This window comes from Leptodactylus fuscus, chromosome 6, assembly GCF_031893055.1.
Source record: "Leptodactylus fuscus isolate aLepFus1 chromosome 6, aLepFus1.hap2, whole genome shotgun sequence".
Lineage (NCBI taxonomy): Eukaryota > Metazoa > Chordata > Amphibia > Anura > Leptodactylidae > Leptodactylus > Leptodactylus fuscus.
Window position 1 is genome coordinate 106,432,089 of NC_134270.1, and position 19,077 is coordinate 106,451,165.

Sequence of the window (19,077 nt, forward strand, 5' to 3'; positions counted from 1 at the left end):
GACTACTGCTCTACATAAACCAGGCCTTGAAGTATTGCTTTGAAGATAGTGTATAGGATACGGACAGGTAATGCAATTTCTCTGCTTGATGTTGAGTTGCCCATAGCAACCTAACAAACAGATATATCCATTTTACAAATTCATCTCATAGGATTCAAAGTCACATCAAAAGCCAGAAAAGTGAATCTGATTCTAATGGAAATATCACCAATGCTGGGTCTTGTTGATATAGGGGTTACTGCTGAGAACAATTGCTATGAGCTTGTGAAGAGTCTAATTCATGTAAAAGAAATGACAGCGTGAATGAAAAGGAGGAGGTATGACTACACTTATGTATAAGGTAGGGGGTAGATCAATTATAATCTGTATACAGGCAGTGACTGCTATATATCTGCAGCTGCGTGAGAATACTCAACAATTCCTTCCAGATACTGGAGGTACAAGTCTTAGGAGCATCCACTGAAACCGGAGTTGCGTGTTAAGATTTTTCCGATGGAAGTCTGTACTTCTCTTACTTAGGCAGTCTTCCACTTAAGGCTGGTCTTACACAACTGTACTGAATGTACGGTCCGCAAGTTGCTGATCAGCAACACTAGTTGCTGATCGGCAAGATAGGCTCCGCAGATGTCCGTGATCTGCCGCACTCGCCCATAGAGTTCTATGGGTGAGTCCGTGCAGTGCCGCAATTCATGGCCATTACGGACATGTCCTATAAATTGCGGACCACGGTTGCGGCCCGGCCACACCACAGATAAAATATCCGGTGGTGTAAGAGGCCACATTGAATATAATGTGTCCACAAATGGTCCGCAATTGAAAACCATCAATTGCAAACCATTTGCGAGCTTACATTACGGCCGTGTAAGAACAGCCTAAAAAGTATGATTTCTCTCTCTAAATCCACCAGATGTCTGCAATGGCAAGATGTTTGCAGATCCAAAAAGGGTTGCCCTGCCTGAGCTAAACAAAAAGGTTCACAGCTATGAGGTCCAAATAAAGTTACCCTCACTGTATACTCTTGCACAAAATATCCACAGAACTGAGCAGCAAGGGCATAACTTGAAGTGGTACAGAGGGTGCAAGAGTCTTAGGCAGATCATCAACAGGGGCATATTTATAAGGATGACAGTGGTCACAGCTGCCACCAGGCCAATAAGCCCGGGGCTCACATATCACCCTTAACACACTAAGACTGATAACAGTCTTTGATCTCCTTTCTGATTTCCCTTGATGGCTGACAGTCTATACACAGCGAATTGATTTCTACAAGAAGAAAATGAATCTTTTAGTGCCTAAAGAAGCAGTCAGGAATGGATTCTGTAGAAGAAGTCAAGGCACGAAAAGGGGTCTGTAGTTGTGCAGAGAAGCCCAAGATGAGTTGTATACTAGGGCCTGTGAGTCTTTAGTTGCGTCCCTGAGCAGGGATTATTCCCATCTCCTGATTGCAAAACGACGCGTAGACTGTCTTTGAACTGGTTTGAGGCCAGACTAACCAGGAACTGTAACATTAATATCTCTCAGTAAGCCAAGGCACAAAATGGACCGCATAGAATCTGTCTTGAGTTTTGATCCAGACTCACTGCACTATACATATACACTCACTGGCCACTTTATTAGGTACACCATGCTAGTAACGGGTTGGACCCCCTTTTGCCTTCAGAACTGCCTCAATTCTTCGTGGCATAGATTCAACAAGGTGCTGGAAGCATTCCTCAGAGATTTTGGTCCATATTGACATGATGGCATCACACAGTTGCCGCAGATTTGTCGGCTGCACATCCATGATGCGAATCTCCCGTTCCACCACATCCCAAAGATGCTCTATTGGATTGAGATCTGGTGACTGTGGAGGCCATTGGAGTACAGTGAACTCATTGTCATGTTCAAGAAACCAGTCTGAGATGATTCCAGCTTTATGACATGGCGCATTATCCTGCTGAAAGTAGCCATCAGATGTTGGGTACATTGTGGTCATAAAGGGATGGACATGGTCAGCAACAATACTCAGGTAGGCTTTGGCGTTTCAACGATGCTCAATTGGTACCAAGGGGCCCAAAGAGTGCCAAGAAAATATTCCCCACACCATGACACCACCACCACCAGCCTGAACCGTTGATACAAGGCAGGATGGATCCATGCTTTCATGTTGTTGACGACAAATTCTGACCCTACCATCCGAATGTCGCAGCAGAAATCGAGACTCATCAGACCAGGCAACGTTTTTCCAATCTTCAATTGTCCAATTTCGATGAGCTTGTGCAAATTGTAGCCTCAGTTTCCTGTTCTTAGCTGAAAGGAGTGGCACCCGGTGTGGTCTTCTGCTGCTGTAGCCTATCTGCCTCAAAGTTCGACGTACTGTGCGTTCAGAGATGCTCTTCTGGCTACCTTGGTTGTAACGGGTGGCTATTTGAGTCACTGTTGCTTTTCTATCAGCTCGAACCAGTCTGGCCATTCTCCTCTGACCTCTGGCATCAACAACGCATTTCCGCCCACAGAACTGCCGCTCACTGGATGTTTTTTCTTTTTCGGACCATTCTCTGTAAACCCTAGAGATGGTTGTGCGTGAAAATCCCAGTAGATCAGCAGTTTCTGAAATACTCAGACCAGCCCTTCTGGCACCAACAACCATGCCACGTTCAAAGGCACTCAAATCACCTTTCTTCCCCATACTGATGCTCGGTTTGAACTGCAGGAGATTGTCTTGACCATGTCTACATGCCTAAATGCACTGAGTTGCCGCCATGTGATTGGCTGATTAGAAATTAAGTGTTAACGAGCAGTTGGACAGGTGTACCTAATAAAGTGGCCGGTGAGTGTACATAGGTTCATGATAATACATGGGCATGTATGTGGGGCCATTACAATATAATAGTTCATTGAGATGAAAAATGTTTTTGTGCATGGAGCCTAACTGGGGAGAACTTCCTAGCTCAGAGAGGAAGAGGCTTTCTACTCTTACAGGGAGGAAGAGACCAACTGTCCCCTAATTCTCCCTCCAATAGAAGCCCCTAGGCCATGGGTCATGCCAAGAATAAATTGTTCCAATAAAGATATAGGTGCTTATTAAATATACACAGTGGTTTCCAGCACATACATTCCCTACATTTTCTAGTGTTCATATCTGGTTAGCTTTTAATCCAAGACCTCAGTGTTCCAAGGCAACAATGCCAATCATGTCGTTAATTGTAATATAATCTAAATATACCCTCATTTTTTGCATACATTACATACCCAGTATTTGGACTTCTCTTTTATCAACGCATACTGCCAACAGGTAGATAAAATCAAGCAGTCAAGTAACATCAACAGATCAAAAGGCAGAGATCAGCCATGTTATAGGTGGTAATGAAAAGCAAGGCAGACTTGGATGTGGCACAGTTATCAGAAGATATACTCCTAACAAGACATCAGTACAAAAATAAACTCAGTGATGGAGTGGTGCCACACAAGCTCATAAAACCTGGATTGTTGTGTCGTATTTGGTTGCTAGTCTTTCAACCAAGAACCCACAATGGCAATAGTTTGAGCAAGGCCATTTCCAGTTGGTGTATCAATGCCACTGGCACAAAGCAAGGTCTAGTTGTGTTTATAAGAAACAATCATATATGGAGAGTTAAGCGCCAAGTTGCCAACATATGGACATCCAATGCCAACAAGTTGCCTATAGCATATGTATGGAATGTTATAAGTGGATGTAGCAATATCAGCTTCACTTTCTTAGTATAATATATGCCTCAGCAATTTTTATGTTTATTTCTTGATCAAACAGATAAAGCAGTAATGCAAGAAAGCAGTGAGGAAACATAAAGAAATGAAAAGTGTTGTACAGGAATAGAATAAGATGCCTAAATCTTGTAGAAAAAGAACCATGCTTGTCCATGGGTCATGATAACTAGTATTATAGCTATGCGCCATTGAAAAGAATGGGGTTGAGCAACACCACACACAACATGAGGACAGATTTTAGAAGAAAGTACCCATGGTTTTCTAACTCAGCACAATCCATTAAAAGTTTATACAGAAGGCTCAGTGCTGAGAAGGACCACAGATGATGATTATCTGTGCGAATCAGATAGAATTCCTCTCCGAATACAGGGAACTGACTGTGAAGAAAAGCCATTAATTTTGGTCACCTTTACTCGTAGAGCAGATATATCTCAATGTACTTATTTCTGATTTATCTGGATGTGTGGTGTTCCGGCTCTAAATGTCTGTAATATATTATATATAATGAGGCCAATTTCAAATGTCTAACATAGTATTTTCCTGGGCCTGCATTCCTGGTCTCTGGCTATGCATTATAGGAATGCTATAAATAAATGTTGCCCTATATAGAAAGCTTGTTGACACTATGACAAATAGATATTCTATTCTATTCCACAGTAGATCTGGTTTAAAAAAAATCAAATGCTTTCCATTTGAACAAGCGTTTCTTAACTGGACTACTGTAGCTCCACAGAACATAAGAACTCCATAAAACTCCATAGAACGGTATGGTGGTTTAAGTCTAGTTTCGCTCTTCTAAAAGTATCTGATCTTAAAGGACTGGCCTGTCTGGGCTAAATTTTATCTATTAATTAGGCCAGTGGAGGTGAAAAAAAAAAGAAAACCAAACTCATATGTCCACGGTGCTCCAGCGGTCCTGCAGGTCCATTGTTGTCTTCCGGGGAAGTACCCACCCCACAAGACAGCTGAGGTCAATCATCGGCCTCAAGAAGTGAACCAGAGACGTCGCTACCTATGATATCCCCTGTTAGTTTCTTGTGGCCGCTGAGGCCAATCGGTGACCTCAAGAAGGGAACCAGGGACATCACTATCTGTGACGTCTCAGATTCCCTTCCTGAGACCACTGAGGCCACTGATTGGCCTCAGCAGTAATATCACAGCTGGTGAGAAATTCAGGAACAAGGAGATAGCCAACCCGACCGGAACTCCCTGGGAGGACACTGGAGAATTGGGAACAGGTGAATAGGGTTTTTTTTTGTTTGTTTCTTTCACCTCAACTAGTCTAATTAGAAAATATTATTTAGCCCAGAGAAACTCATTAAGAAGATTTCCTTACCCAGTGTTTACTAAGGACATAAAGTAAAGCAGGCATATATCAATCACAGCAGAGTGCTCCTGCTTATATTCTGTTTGTCTTTGTGCCTATGGGTTATGTTTTGTATGTCCTGTCTGTATGTTGTATATTAAATGTAACTGTTATGCAGCTCTCCCTGATATAATTTCCCTTTAGTTTCTCCCTTCTTCAAACCCCTAATCTTAGCACAGGCCATTGGGCTGGGGCTGGGAGTGTTAGGTCTCCTGGGGAGCTGTTACAGCTTCAGTAGAGAGTGCTAAGTTGCAGTCTAGTGCTTGTAGTTGGATAGAGTGCATGGAAAGGTGAGCTTTTGTGATCTGTTAACATCATGCCTTATTGCATTATGGCTGTTGTGAGGTTATGTGGTCCAGAGTCAAGAGGACTTAGCTTGACTGCTGGACTACTAGGTTACTCCTGTGGATTCCATTATCATGCAGTGCAACACCCAAAACTGGGCTTATACTCACTAAACTGGGCTTATACAATTTGATCAAAATGTGTACTAAGAACCTGCTTTTTATTTTATTTTATTTATCTTTCTACTGATATATTTATGTACAAGATGTTAACGTGTGATATGTGCTTTTTTTCTACAATGATAGAGAAGATTCTTTAGTGTTTTTTTCCTTTTTGGCCATTTCCCTAGATATCTGTGTTGTGCTGACATATAAAAACAGATTTGTATATCTATTATGTGCTTAATTAATCCAAAAATCTCCTGTGGAAGTTCAAATTAAGCTCTGGAAAAAGACAGAATTAATATGGCCATACATAGGCCACCAATGATCATTTAAATTGGGTTCTGTGGACCTTAGAACTATAGTGACCCAAGTCAGATCCAGTTGAAATGTGAATGGGTCAGAGCACTGCAGCCATGATTCAGATGTCTGAGAAAGACCAAGACCCTATGCACTCAACTGTAATTTTAGTTTGTTTGCTATGTGTTATTACAGATCCATAGATAAGGGTTTAATATTTGTTACGGATTTGTGTGAACATCATGAATCGAGCATAAGTAGCTTGTGGTATCTGACCCTCATATTTCAATAATGAGAAAAGGATCACCAGAAAATGTGTCTACATTCAAGTTATGGTTCATAGTTCTTACCCGAGGCCCAGGTGGTCCTGGCATTCCAGATATCCCCTCCACACCTCGTATACCCTAAAAATATATATTTTGTCAAATAATTTAGTATGAATACATATGAAAACCATTGCAGATGTGGGTACCAGCATATGGTTAATAAAAGATTATAGAAGCCTTCACTTGCTATGAGTCAACACAAAATGTTCACGACTATTAGCATTTTTTATCAAAATTACAGAAAAAAAAGTGATTTATTGAAAAAACAGCTGCTGTTCTCTGCAGTAAGCAAAATCCAAGTGTATATTAAAAGGTCACATTTGTCTGGAGAGTTTCAGAAGCATAATGAGCTGTCACTGAGATGCGTGTCTTGCTGCAAATGTTGACAATTTAGAAAACTATGTGACGAAAATTTGCAAAGAATTCACATGTTCAATGACTTTAAGCAGTGAAAAAGTTATGATGGCAAAATCTCAGCCCTGCTTGTTCAACTAATGGCATTGGGAAATATTGTAGAGTAGCAGAAGAGCCAAACTCACAGTAAACTCGATAGATATAGGCTATAGCCGACCAATAGACAACTAGTCACTGAGTCAATGTAATAAACACCCTATTGGACTAACATTGGCTATTGAATCCCACTGAGGTCAGCCACGTGTCAGTACCTCCACAAATGTATACCTGTGAGACAGTAAGACTATTTTCTGCCATTCTAAAATATAACAGGAGCAGGACATAAGATATGTATCGTTGCCAGTACTGGATGCCCTCCAAAGCTGGGTTTACTTGTTCAGGCTTTTGATACAGTTTTTGGAGCTAAAACTTCATGTAGATTGAAAAAAGATGGAAAGCTCCATCTGTCATTTATAGGTTCTCCCCTTTTCCATCATACCTAGTTTTGTTTTCTAAAACTGCATAAAAATCCTTAAAGGGGCTTTCTGGGCAAAAAAAACGAACCTTTTTTTAAAGTATTTTAGAGCTATTAATGGGTTAGAAATCACTCAAAACACTGCTAAAGGTATTTTGGTACAATTGTTGAGTTTTCTGGGAGCTCCTGGCATCCTCTGCATTTATTTACATGGGTAGCTTCCTGCTGTTTTAGCTTACAACTACCATGATCCCCCTCTCACTCCTTCCCCCTCCCTCTCTCACAGCCCCTCCTTGGTTCCTTAGTAAGCCTGGGGACTACTAGCACTATCTACCTACCTACCTAACTAACTCAACCCATCTCATCATACTTACCTGTCTTCTGTATCCTGGAGATCAGTTTCTTCTGTCCCGCTGGCTCCTTTCTCTGTGGACTTCTTTGGACTTTTTGTGCATGCGTGGTAGGAACTCTTCACTTCTACCAGCGATTGTACAATATAGCTAGAAGAAGTGATATTTTGTGCCAGAAGACTGAAAACAGGTAAGTATGATGGGGTCAAGGGGGAGCATTGGTGAAATTACATTTCCGGAAATGCTGAAACAGAATGTCCCCAGATTATCAGAAAGTGTGCCAGGTATATGGGAAAATATAGTAAGTAATTAGAAGTTAAGAACAACCCCTTTAACATGTAAACCCAGCCTCAAAGGTGAAATACAGGATTCAATTAGATGACCAAAAGTACAAAATGAGCAGAAAAAGTCATCTGTGTATTATGAGACTCCCTATTTCCTATGAGTCAGAGTTGTCCTAAAAAGAAATGTATATTTTTGTGGTGGTCCTCAGTATAGTAAAGAGCAAAGAATAAAGTGCTACAGTGACTTATTACAAAACACAGGCCCATAATTGTTCTCGGGGCCCTCGGCTATTTATACTTTAGGCCTAGTGCACAGATGCAGCCAAAGTCAACAGGATTACTACAGGTAGTTTGGACTCTTTAACCACATATATGGAAAACTGATTTCATATACTGTAGGTGAAACAGCATTCAGAAATATTACTTAAAGCATAGCGACAGAACACATCACAAAGAGATAAAAATAGCTTAAGTCACACACATACACAAGTCGTATATATAGCCAAACACATCTGGAGCTGTGATAACACATGTTCAGCAACATTAACAGGTTCCTTTAATAACTGCACAATCCATAAAGCAAGCACGCCTCTAAGATCCACAGAGCCAAACATACCTTTGGTCCCATCATCCCATCTCTTCCTGGCATTCCTTCTGGACCAGGGGGACCCTAAAAGAGCAGTATAATGATTTAATCTGCAACATAGTCCCCACCGACCATGTGCCACTTATAATACTGGTGTTTTCTTATGTTTCAGAGGGGCCTTTTGGGCACTTGGGCCTGGGCATGACTACAGCCCGTACACCAACAATTTCAACTACCCACTTCTCTCACGTTCCATAAATGTTTGAATGGCAGAAACCCCAATATTAATTTCTATGGACTAATATACTAATTATAAAGTCAGACTTATTTCATAAGGTTAAGAGAAAGGAGACAGAGATAGACATGTAAATATAGAAACCATTGTTGACCATTACCTGCTGTCCAGGAATTCCAGTGTCTCCCTTCTCACCTTTCATACCTGGAGGGCCCTGAAATAAAACAGTGTTTTTGTGATGCAGCACAAGTGTCCTAAAACCTAGTGAAAAGAATGAGTTAGGGAACCATTACCCCAACTTACTTTCATTCAGGATTCTGACTTCCCAGTCCATCATGCTAACAAGTCTACACAGATGCCACCTTGAGTGCAAAGACTGCACAGGTACCTACTATCTACACTGAAAACAACTCTAAAGTGCTGGTAGTCTATGTATAAGTTCCACTTTCACTAAGTATCAGAAAATTAAGCCAGCTGTGATAAGTACATAGCCATAAGATGCTTTCAGGATCATTTGGCCTTTGTTCTTAGATTTGGAACCTTCAAAAAGTCTTATCAACATATCAAGGCGAAATGGAGTTCTCATACCATTTGAACTCCCCTAACCAGGACACTATGAGTTAGAGTAAACATTTTTGTGGTTTCATAAATTTATGATCAAATTTGGTCATTAAGTTGAAATATCAGGTAGCCTTCCACAACTTTGTACCCGACTTACTAGGTGGTCACTTTCATTAGGCCTTAAATAGGGAGTTCCAGTTCTTTTTTTATGGTATAGAAATATATAAAATAACAAATACCATATACTTACCTGTCCATTCAGAGAGGAATCCAGTTGAGAGTCTCAGTTTGGGTTCCCAATCTTACTTTACCTTTTGCCTGTGAGTGAGCATGTCTGCCAATTACTGGGTGAGCACTGATACTCCATTTGAAGAGAACATCAATACTCAGCCATTGATTGGCTGATGCACGCCTGTACGGGCTAAAGGCGAGGAAGACGGGAACCAGAACGAATACTCTCTACTGGAGCTCCAGCTGAATTTCTCTGGGTTGATGGAGGAGGATAAGGATTTGGGTCAGGGACATTATGGTGGAGAAACTGGAACTGGGAAGAGGAGGACGAGAAGGGATACTCAACCTTGGATGCAGAGGGGGCACTTTATATGTCATGCACGCAGCCAGGGAAGGAGGTTGAGCCTTATTCATGGTGCAATTCATGCCCTGGACCTCAACTGTTTCCACTAAAGTCAAAGGGACTCCATTCTAGTATTATAGTAAATGGGAGTTAAGATATGCCTCCTTTACAATAATCACTGTTGAGGCCTGTTGCGTCTCAGTAGTCACATGGGGCACACCAACATCATGATGCTAGGTCAAAGCATCACTTATTTGAATATTGTTTTCCCAGAAATCTTAGCAGAGTATGTATGGTTTGCAAGACTCTGCACAATGAAAGATGGCCTGAAAAGGAGACGTAGTAGCCCTTCTGACTAATGTCAATGCTCAAAGCATAGAATTCAATGTACAATATGAAATGAGGGACAGTAGGCGATGTACAGTAAGCATAGAGGCAGTGTTGATTGAATGTTGCATCCTTCCTACTCTTTTCTAATACTTCCATGTGGCTGAATCATTAGAAATTGACTATAGCTGTTGATACCATTGGTCCAGTAACCATCATCCCGCGAGCTCCAGGAGACCCCATGCGCCCTCCAAGACCTTCTGAGCCCATCTGTCCAGATACTCCAGCTTCTCCCTAATGAAAAAACAGATGGTTCAGATTTTGCAATATGCAAGCTAGAAAATCATCTTTACAGATATTGTCACCTTGTTTTCCATTTCATCACCATTTTAGCCCGGCGTCTCCCTTGTGTTGATTACATTCCCTCTCAGTTCATTCCCCAAAGTGTGATGTGTTGATTTAATGTAGGTGGGTGAGGAATACAAAGTTTCACTCGATTCCCAGAGCACAATCTTATCCACAGCATGAAGAGACGGATACATCATATAATGATAGTAAAAAAAATTCCTCATTTATAGGTCATGGTGTGCGAGAAATAACAGAAAATACAGCAGAGTCCCCATTACCTGATGCCTTTGTGCAATATAAGATACATGTAGACCAATAAAAAGTAAAACAATTCCCTTGGTAACTCAGGTATGTCACCATGACAACAATTAGACACCTCAAGAGACATTTGGGGAAAAAAAATTCACTGTGAATTTTTCATAAAAGAGGGTGCAAAGACTAAAGTCATGTGCCCTAGTCTGAATGCATATATTAGCATTCTTCCCTCGCTGGTTCACACCGGTCCACCTTTGCGTTATTAGTTCCCTATTAGAGCTAGAAATACATTTGCTTGTCCCTATGTACTAGGTAAGAAGGAACGGGCACATACAGTCTTTTACATTCTTTGTGTTTTCCAGACGTAGAGGTTGCATGCCAAGTTGCCTTGGTTCCTCATACCTTTCATGAACATATTCATTAAAAATGAAACTGAGAGATACATCCTTTACAACGTAACATATTCCCAGTGTACAGAACACAGTAGTACAAACTTTCATACCATTGGTCCAGCTTCACCCTGCTCTCCTTTGGGTCCTCGAGGCCCGGGCGGTCCCTGAAAAAGCAGAAGGAAAATTGTTAGGACGTGACTTAACTTTCTAAGTTAAGCAACCTTAGGTGGGAAACTGTAGATGCCGTATGCAGTGTCTCCGGAGAAATAGTGTTTATACGAGGCTATGTTCTATTTTCACACTTGGCCCGATGTGCTGTATAGCTGCTGCTGATGCAAAGTGTTGTGTTTCCTTTGCAGATGCAACGTGTACATCCAGAATGTTAGTTGCCCATAGTTGTAGCATGGGATGAGTTGCCTGGCGTATGCAGTGGTATGACCCTGTGGTAACTGGTATAACACTTTTGCTATTGCGGTGTTAGGTGTGCTGTGTATGAGCAACTTTCATGCAATTCCAGAGTAGTTATTCATGTGGAGGTTGCTTTTAGTTGGTCATCCACACTATCCTAGGAAGCAGCTACTATGTAACAAAAAGGTCAGGACCTAGTCCGCGAGTGAGACAAGGAACATGTGTCTTATCCCTTATATACAATATACCAGTGATACAGTATGTCCCATGGTATGATTCTTACAGGGAGTCCAGGGGGCCCTGGGGGTCCTTGAACATCTGAGGTGCAGGTGCAGGCAGATGGTGGAGCTGGACAGCTGTCCTTATCCATCTGAAAGGAGAGAGAGCACAGGAGAAGATCTGAGATCTTACCTAGCCAAGGTGGACAATTACCAATCTGGAGCTATTAGACCAATAAATGTGAAATAGCTGCCATGTTGAATACAATACATACTCTACTTGTGCCTATATAATATAAATGATTTTGTTATATTTAAATGGCTGCTATGTAACATGCCATAGGATCACTGTTAATACACATCATAGTAGAATATATAACTGTAGACTACATCCATTGAAACATATAACCTAAGAAATAATTAATGCTATTGCTGCATAAACCTACATATCATGGGGATTAGTGCCCTCTGTATAAGTCATCATCCCATGCCTATAGATCTATTCAGTGACTTGTATTTCCTAGTACTTTGCAGTATTTCATTATTCTAAGGATATTCAGTGTGATAAAACGTCACTGTAAAGACATCACTTTATATTTTCATTGGGAAACTTGTGGAGACTGAATTTAAGGAACCTATAATCCCCAAGGGGGGTAGTTACAGAACAGCAGCAAGGTTTTCCATAGTTAAACGTGACATTGGGTTGAGCTGCTAAGCAGCACTGGACATGGGATATAGTGCAGGACAGCAGCAGCACATTGCATTCATCTACTGTAGTCCTCACCTTGGATGGGACATCACAGCACCTGTCTCCTACTGGAATCTCTGAAGTGCAGAATATCAGGAATGACTGGAGTTCCAGCTAAAAGACAAATACAAAAGCTTGATTCAGGGATGGACTGACCACTTGGGCATTATGGAATTATGGCATTATGGCTTTTCTGCCTTCAGTTCCTGGGAGAGTAAGGAGATGTCAGACAGCTACTCTTGTTGAACCATATTAACTGTCATAAGGTATTTTTGACATCTTCCCTTCCTTGAGTCTTTGTAGCAAATATTCTCAGTACATATTCATGCATATTTTTCCCATCCTTGGACACTTTATGAATTCACTTGACTGTTATACGACTAGTAATGTCATTATATGTTGGGAAATGCAACTATTTTTCTTTCTGTTACAATTATTGCTTTAAACATTCAATACTCACTCACAATATCAATGATATCAGAACTCCATATTTTATTGCCCTTTACGCTCCCCTTTGCTTGTCTTGACTTTATATCTCAGCCTTAGTTCTGAGTAATGCAGAATTAAATATAAACCATAACTACAATCTAAATCGGTGCCTCCACCTTGAAGAAGAACTCCAGTATTTGTGTCCCCTCCATTTAAAAATGAAAATGCCCCAATAGTTTTATATTCAAGTTATGTGCTTCCCTCTGGCGCACTGATGCACACAACGGTTTCCTTTATGAACAGGGGGTAAAACTATCAATGCAGGTCTATGGGAGTCAGATCAAGACTCTAATAGATGTGAATAGTGAATTTAACCTGTTCCCACAGGAAACACTGAGGGGAGGGGGTTATTAAGCCTGGTCAATTGTGGTCTAGGCATTATAAAACCTACAATACCTACAATAATGCTTCTTTTGACATATGAAAGATGAGATTCTTATCTGTCTTATGACATAAAGGTCGCAGTTTCAGAGATAAAATTTCCAGAGATAACACCAGCTAAAAGTTGGGATTGGCATATTCATATGCAGCTGCAGCTGCTCCCCATCCCGAATGTATTATAATACATTATACTTTTATAATTTATATTATAATTTTACACCAGAAAACTGATGTACTTTGTTTAATAAATTACATCAGAGAGATGGTCACTGCTGTAGAGGGAGCATATAATTTCACAATAAAGTTGTCAGTAAATAATTGAATAACATTACACTACATACAGGCTCATTTTTAAATGTAGAGCACAAAGAAAAATATGTACTGCTTATGGGCCTAATCAGAAGGGAGTCTCAAGCTGTGGACATCAAGGCTGACTCATCTGCGGAATCTGTGTGAAGAAAGGGCATGTTGCTTTTTTTTCCCGTTAGCTGAAAAAAATTGCTAGTGGGAAAAAACTCCCACTAAAATAAATGGGAGGCGTTTTTGCAGGTCAATTTTGAGGTGGACTCCCTATCAAAATCCGCCTGCAAAAAACTCCATGTGAACATACCCTTAGTGCTTTTTTAACACCTTCCCAACATTTGATACTGAGAATTCTGCATGTTGAACTGTTTTAAGCAAAGTTTTGCCTGCCATGCTTGCTTGCATAAGGGAGCCTTCACACGATGTAACGCTGCGCTCATTCTGATCGCAAAAACATGTTCAGAATGAGCGCGTTAAGCTTGAATGGGAGCCGGCATACGTGCGCTCCCCATTGAAATCAATGGGAGACTTTTTTCCCTATGCTTTCAAAGTATTATGCGCGTATCACATTGAAAGCAATAGGGAAAAAAGCCTCCCATTGATTTCAATGGGAAGCGCACGTATGCCGGCTCCCATTCAAGTCAATGGGAGCTGCTTTTTACGTGCTCATTCTGAACATGTTTTTACGATCAGAATGAGCGCAGCGTTACATCGTTTGAAGGCTCCCTCAACATGATGTTTCCTTACATGCACGAGCTATGTCAGGGGACCAAGAATGGAGGGTCCTATGGAGGTGTATGATAGCCCAGACCTGACAACAAAAACAAACACCTGGACATTAGAAGAACATTAGTAAGTGCCAACTGAGGAATTCCAGCTGAACTACAGTACCATAACTAAGTATAGTGTATGAGACTATCGGCTTTTAGTTCTGCGTCCTGTATAGTCCAGGAATCTGATGCAGTCCAGAACAGCTTATCTGTTGAAGGGGCAGCTGTCAGCCCCCCTTGAATCAGATATTTATCCTATTGACTTTAATGGGATTAAATCTGCACTAACGGCACCTGGCCACTATAAAGGCCATGGAGTTATCTGTGTCGAACTCCAGGCACTGTATAGTATACAGACGGCATACATTACTTTACAGCTGGTCCATGCGGGTGCTGGCTGCCTACCCAAATGATCGGATATTTATGGCCCATATCGAGGACAGGCCGTAAATGAAAAAAAAATATATTGTAAACCCCTTTAGTAATACAAATTTGCGATTCCATTCATTTGAAGTGTGCAGTCTGGCAAAACCAGCTATAATAAGATGGTAATAATATGTTTTATCAAACAAATGACCAGCAGATATAAGTACAATGTTATGTAATCATAGCTGCTCTCTCGGACACGCTGTGATGGTATTTAAGGACAGATGCTACAAGGCAGCTCCCACGGTTAATAATTAAATGAACACGTTGATTTAGCGAGGCGTTCTTCTCATTTTGTCCCCCATCAGCGGTCCCCTCTCCACTGACCCACGCCGCTATAAATAGCCAGATGCTATCGCCTCTTTTTAAACGCCCTCTGGAGAGCTGGACTCTTTCTTCTCCATTCCCTGAGATGCGGGAATCATTCTGAGCCTGAATCTCTTCCAAATGAGACCCATTGATCACTGGAAATTTAAAATGTCTCAGGTTAAATAAATCTAGATGACGGATGAAAATAAGGCGTTCTGTGCCGGGACTGATATGCCGGGAGGCTGCGCTGACACAAGGGTGACATTGCATTAGGGAGAACAATGAATGACTTACTGATGCCTGTTTTGGACACTATCAGGAAATTGACACAGGTTAACCCTTTCTGTGCTGCAAGAGGAATAAAACAATGTGCCATGGTGACTGTTAACAAATTTGCAACAATTCACTTACTATTATAATCTAGGCATCTGCTGGTATATAAATATACACTCACCGGCCACTTTATTAGGTACACCTGTCCAACTGCTCGTTAACATTTAATTTCTAATCAGCCAATCACATGGCGGCAACTCAGTGCATTTAGGCATGTAGACATGGTCAAGACAATCTCCTCCAGTTCAAACCGAGCATCAGTATGGGGAAGAAAGGTGATTTGAGTGCCTTTGAACGTGGCATGGTTGTTGGTGCCAGAAGGGCTGGTCTGAGTATTTCAGAAACTGCTGATCTACTGGGATTTTCACACACAACCATCTCTAGGGTTTACAGAGAATGGTCCGAAAAAGAAAAAACATCCAGTGAGCGGCAGTTCTGTGGGCGGAAATGCGTTGTTGATGCCAGAGGTCAGAGGAGAATGGCCAGACTGGTTCGAGCTGATAGAAAGGCAACAGTGACTCAAATAGCCACCCGTTACAACCAAGGTAGCCAGAAGAGCATCTCTGAACGCACAGTACGTCGAACTTTGAGGCAGATGGGCTACAGCAGCAGAAGACCACACCGGGTGCCACTCCTTTCAGCTAAGAACAGGAAACTGAGGCTACAATTTGCACAAGCTCATCGAAATTGGACAATTGAAGATTGGAAAAACGTTGCCTGGTCTGATGAGTCTCGATTTCTGCTGCGACATTCGGATGGTAGGGTCAGAATTTGGCGTCAACAACATGAAAGCATGGATCCATCCTGCCTTGTATCAACGGTTCAGGCTGGTGGTGGTGGTGTCATGGTGTGGGGAATATTTTCTTGGCACTCTTTGGGCCCCTTGGTACCAATTGAGCATCGTTGAAACGCCAAAGCCTACCTGAGTATTGTTGCTGACCATGTCCATCCCTTTATGACCACAATGTACCCAACATCTGATGGCTACTTTCAGCAGGATAATGCGCCATGTCATAAAGCTGGAATCATCTCAGACTGGTTTCTTGAACATGACAACGAGTTCACTGTACTCCAATGGCCTCCACAGTCACCAGATCTCAATACAATAGAGCATCTTTGGGATGTGGTGGAACGGGAGATTCGCATCATGGATGTGCAGCCGACAAATCTGCGGCAACTGTGTGATGCCATCATGTCAATATGGACCAAAATCTCTGAGGAATGCTTCCAGCACCTTGTTGAATCTATGCCACGAAGAATTGAGGCAGTTCTGAAGGCAAAAGGGGGTCCAACCCGTTACTAGCATGGTGTACCTAATAAAGTGGCCAGTGAGTGTATATGTACAGCTAGTATAGGTTATATATCCTCTGACTGTACATAAGAGGAAAAGGACAGGAAAACATCTCATTGCTCATTGTAGTCAAGAGTTATTGACCAGTATGAGAACAACGTATATCTGGTTATAAACATTGGACCACTGTTGGCACAATACTCATTTAGCTGACAGCTATCTCGCCCAAGTCCACTACACTCGTGCACAATTGGCATATGTTCTGATGGGGAAGAGAGGAGAAAGTCATTGTCATACACCTCCAGCAGCATCTTATTTCTTCAAAAAAACTAAAGAATGGGTCACGTGCAATAAAAGTGCCTGTTTCTTATCTGTCCTCAACATATGCCATTGAAGAAGATTTGGTAGAGCCCCATACACATTAGATACCGTATTTTACGGACTATAAGGCGCACTGGACTATAAGCCGCATTGCCCATGAGCGCCTTATAGTCCGTCTCGGTTCATATATAAGGCGCACCGGACTATAAGCCGCAGTCCGGTGCGCATTATATGTTATTGAAAGCGGCGGCAGGCAGACTTTGCCAGCGGCCGCTTAACCCCCCGCGTGCCAGCCGCTTCTATTGGAAGCGCTCGGCAGGCGACGAGGGGCTCTATCAGCAAAATCATGCTGATAGAGCCCAACCGTAAAAGTTAGATTACACTACCCCCCCGTTTTAAAATAAAAGTCTGAAACAGAATGTGAAACTTACCGAGCGGTGCAGGGTGGGCGGGCATTCAGGCCTCCTCTTCCTCCGATGTTCCGTCCTCCTCCTCCGCCGCTCGCTAACTGATAATGGCCTGGCCCATGCGCAGTAGCCGTAGTAGAAGCATTATGATATTGCGCATGCACCCAGGCCATTATCAGCGAGCGCCGGAGGAGAAGGACGGAACATCGGAGGAAGAGGAGGCCTGAATGCCCGCCCGCCCGCCCTGTACCGCTCGGTAAGTTTCACGTTCTGTTTCAGGCCGGCGTGACAGCAGGGCTGCCGGACACTTCCCATTCATTTCTATGGGAGCCGGCATGCGAGCGCTCCCCATAGAAATGAATGGACTGCTTTTTTCCATTCATTTCTATAGGGAGCGCTCGCATGCCGGCTCCCATAGAAATGAATGGGAAGTGTCTGTCCATTCATTTCTATGGGGAGCGCTCGCATGCCGGCTCCCATAGAAATGAATAGGAAGTGTCCGGCAGCCCTGCTGTAACTCCGGCGTGTACGGCTGTGATACACGCCGGCGTTCCGTAGTGTGAATGCACCCTTACGGTGCCTTTTATGTATGTATGGAAGCGGCACGCAGACTTTGCCGCCGCTTCCATCCATATATAAGGCGCACCGGACTATAAGCCGCACTTACGATTTCTGAGGAAATCTGAGGTTCTGGTAGTTCAGGTAGTTCTGAGGTTTTTATGTGCGCCTTATAGTCCGGAAAATACGGACTAGTTGGATGGTCCTGCTAAACTTGGTGGGTTCAGTCAACATACATATTATAATGATCTATATTGCACATAGTGTTGTTTTTATGCTACACTGATATAAAGCCAGAAGACAGGATAGTACAAAGTATGGTGACACAAAGGAATAAAGTTAAAGCATACGTGACTTGGAAATCTAGTATCAGGCATACTTACTGCTGAGGAGCCACTCCTTGGACCTCTTGTTCTAGTCAGTTTTCCCAACATCTCAAATCCCAAAGTGGTCACCTTCCCCATGGTCTTCATTGCCCTCTCTGCCACCTTCTGGCAATCCACATGGAGCTTGATATTTACTCCATTAATAGCCAGTTGTACCTGGACCAAGAGAGCAAACAGAGTGGTGTTTTACAGTTGACAGTTTTTTTAATGGGCCTGAAGAACTTTATTGATGGTACCACCAATTAGGAATTTATTGAAATGACTGCCATTTGTCAAGGTGCATCATCTTTTTAAAGATGAATTTGTAACCTTTTCCAGCATCAACAACTCTTCTTCTGAGGTCCTCAGAAATCTCCTTTGTAGGTGTCATAATACACCTCCACAAATGTGTTCTGAAGAGCAGATCGATCGCCATTCTTTAAATAAGACATTTTATCCACTCACACCTGATTGTCATCCAGTGAATACTAAACTGAACTCTAAATTCACCTTCAAATTATCTAATTCTAAAGTTTCACATTACTTTTGCCACTGACAGATATGTGATACTGGATCATTTACCTCTAAAAAATACATGGCCAAGTCTAATATTCTTGACTCGTTTATTTGATTTTGCTCTTTGTGTACCTTAAGGAGTTGTGAGAAGATCTGACGTAGTTTTAGGTCAGATATATAGAAAACTCTGAAAGGGTCACAAACTTTCAAGCTCCACTGTAACCTAAGCAAAAACTCTAACTTTAATGCTCCCCATTTTTCACTCATTGACAAAAAAAATTCATGAAGAA

The 19,077-nt window shown here is 42.0% G+C and overlaps 1 protein-coding gene across 3 annotated transcripts in view; it reads right to left on the minus strand.

Moving 5' to 3' along the window:
* Nucleotides 1–19,077, minus strand: part of COL20A1 (collagen type XX alpha 1 chain) — a 113,492-nt gene that overhangs the window by 23,567 nt on the left and 70,848 nt on the right. For all 3 annotated transcript variants that reach the window (XM_075276998.1, XM_075276996.1, XM_075276997.1), the window contains exons 24-31: nucleotides 18,290–18,448; nucleotides 12,355–12,432; nucleotides 11,636–11,722; nucleotides 11,055–11,108; nucleotides 10,148–10,243; nucleotides 8,648–8,701; nucleotides 8,283–8,336; nucleotides 6,189–6,242 (exon numbers count right to left, since the gene is read on the minus strand). In XM_075276998.1, coding sequence (XP_075133099.1) covers nucleotides 6,189–6,242; nucleotides 8,283–8,336; nucleotides 8,648–8,701; nucleotides 10,148–10,243; nucleotides 11,055–11,108; nucleotides 11,636–11,722; nucleotides 12,355–12,432; nucleotides 18,290–18,448 — 636 coding nt within the window. The remainder of the gene's footprint in view (nucleotides 1–6,188; nucleotides 6,243–8,282; nucleotides 8,337–8,647; nucleotides 8,702–10,147; nucleotides 10,244–11,054; nucleotides 11,109–11,635; nucleotides 11,723–12,354; nucleotides 12,433–18,289; nucleotides 18,449–19,077) is intronic.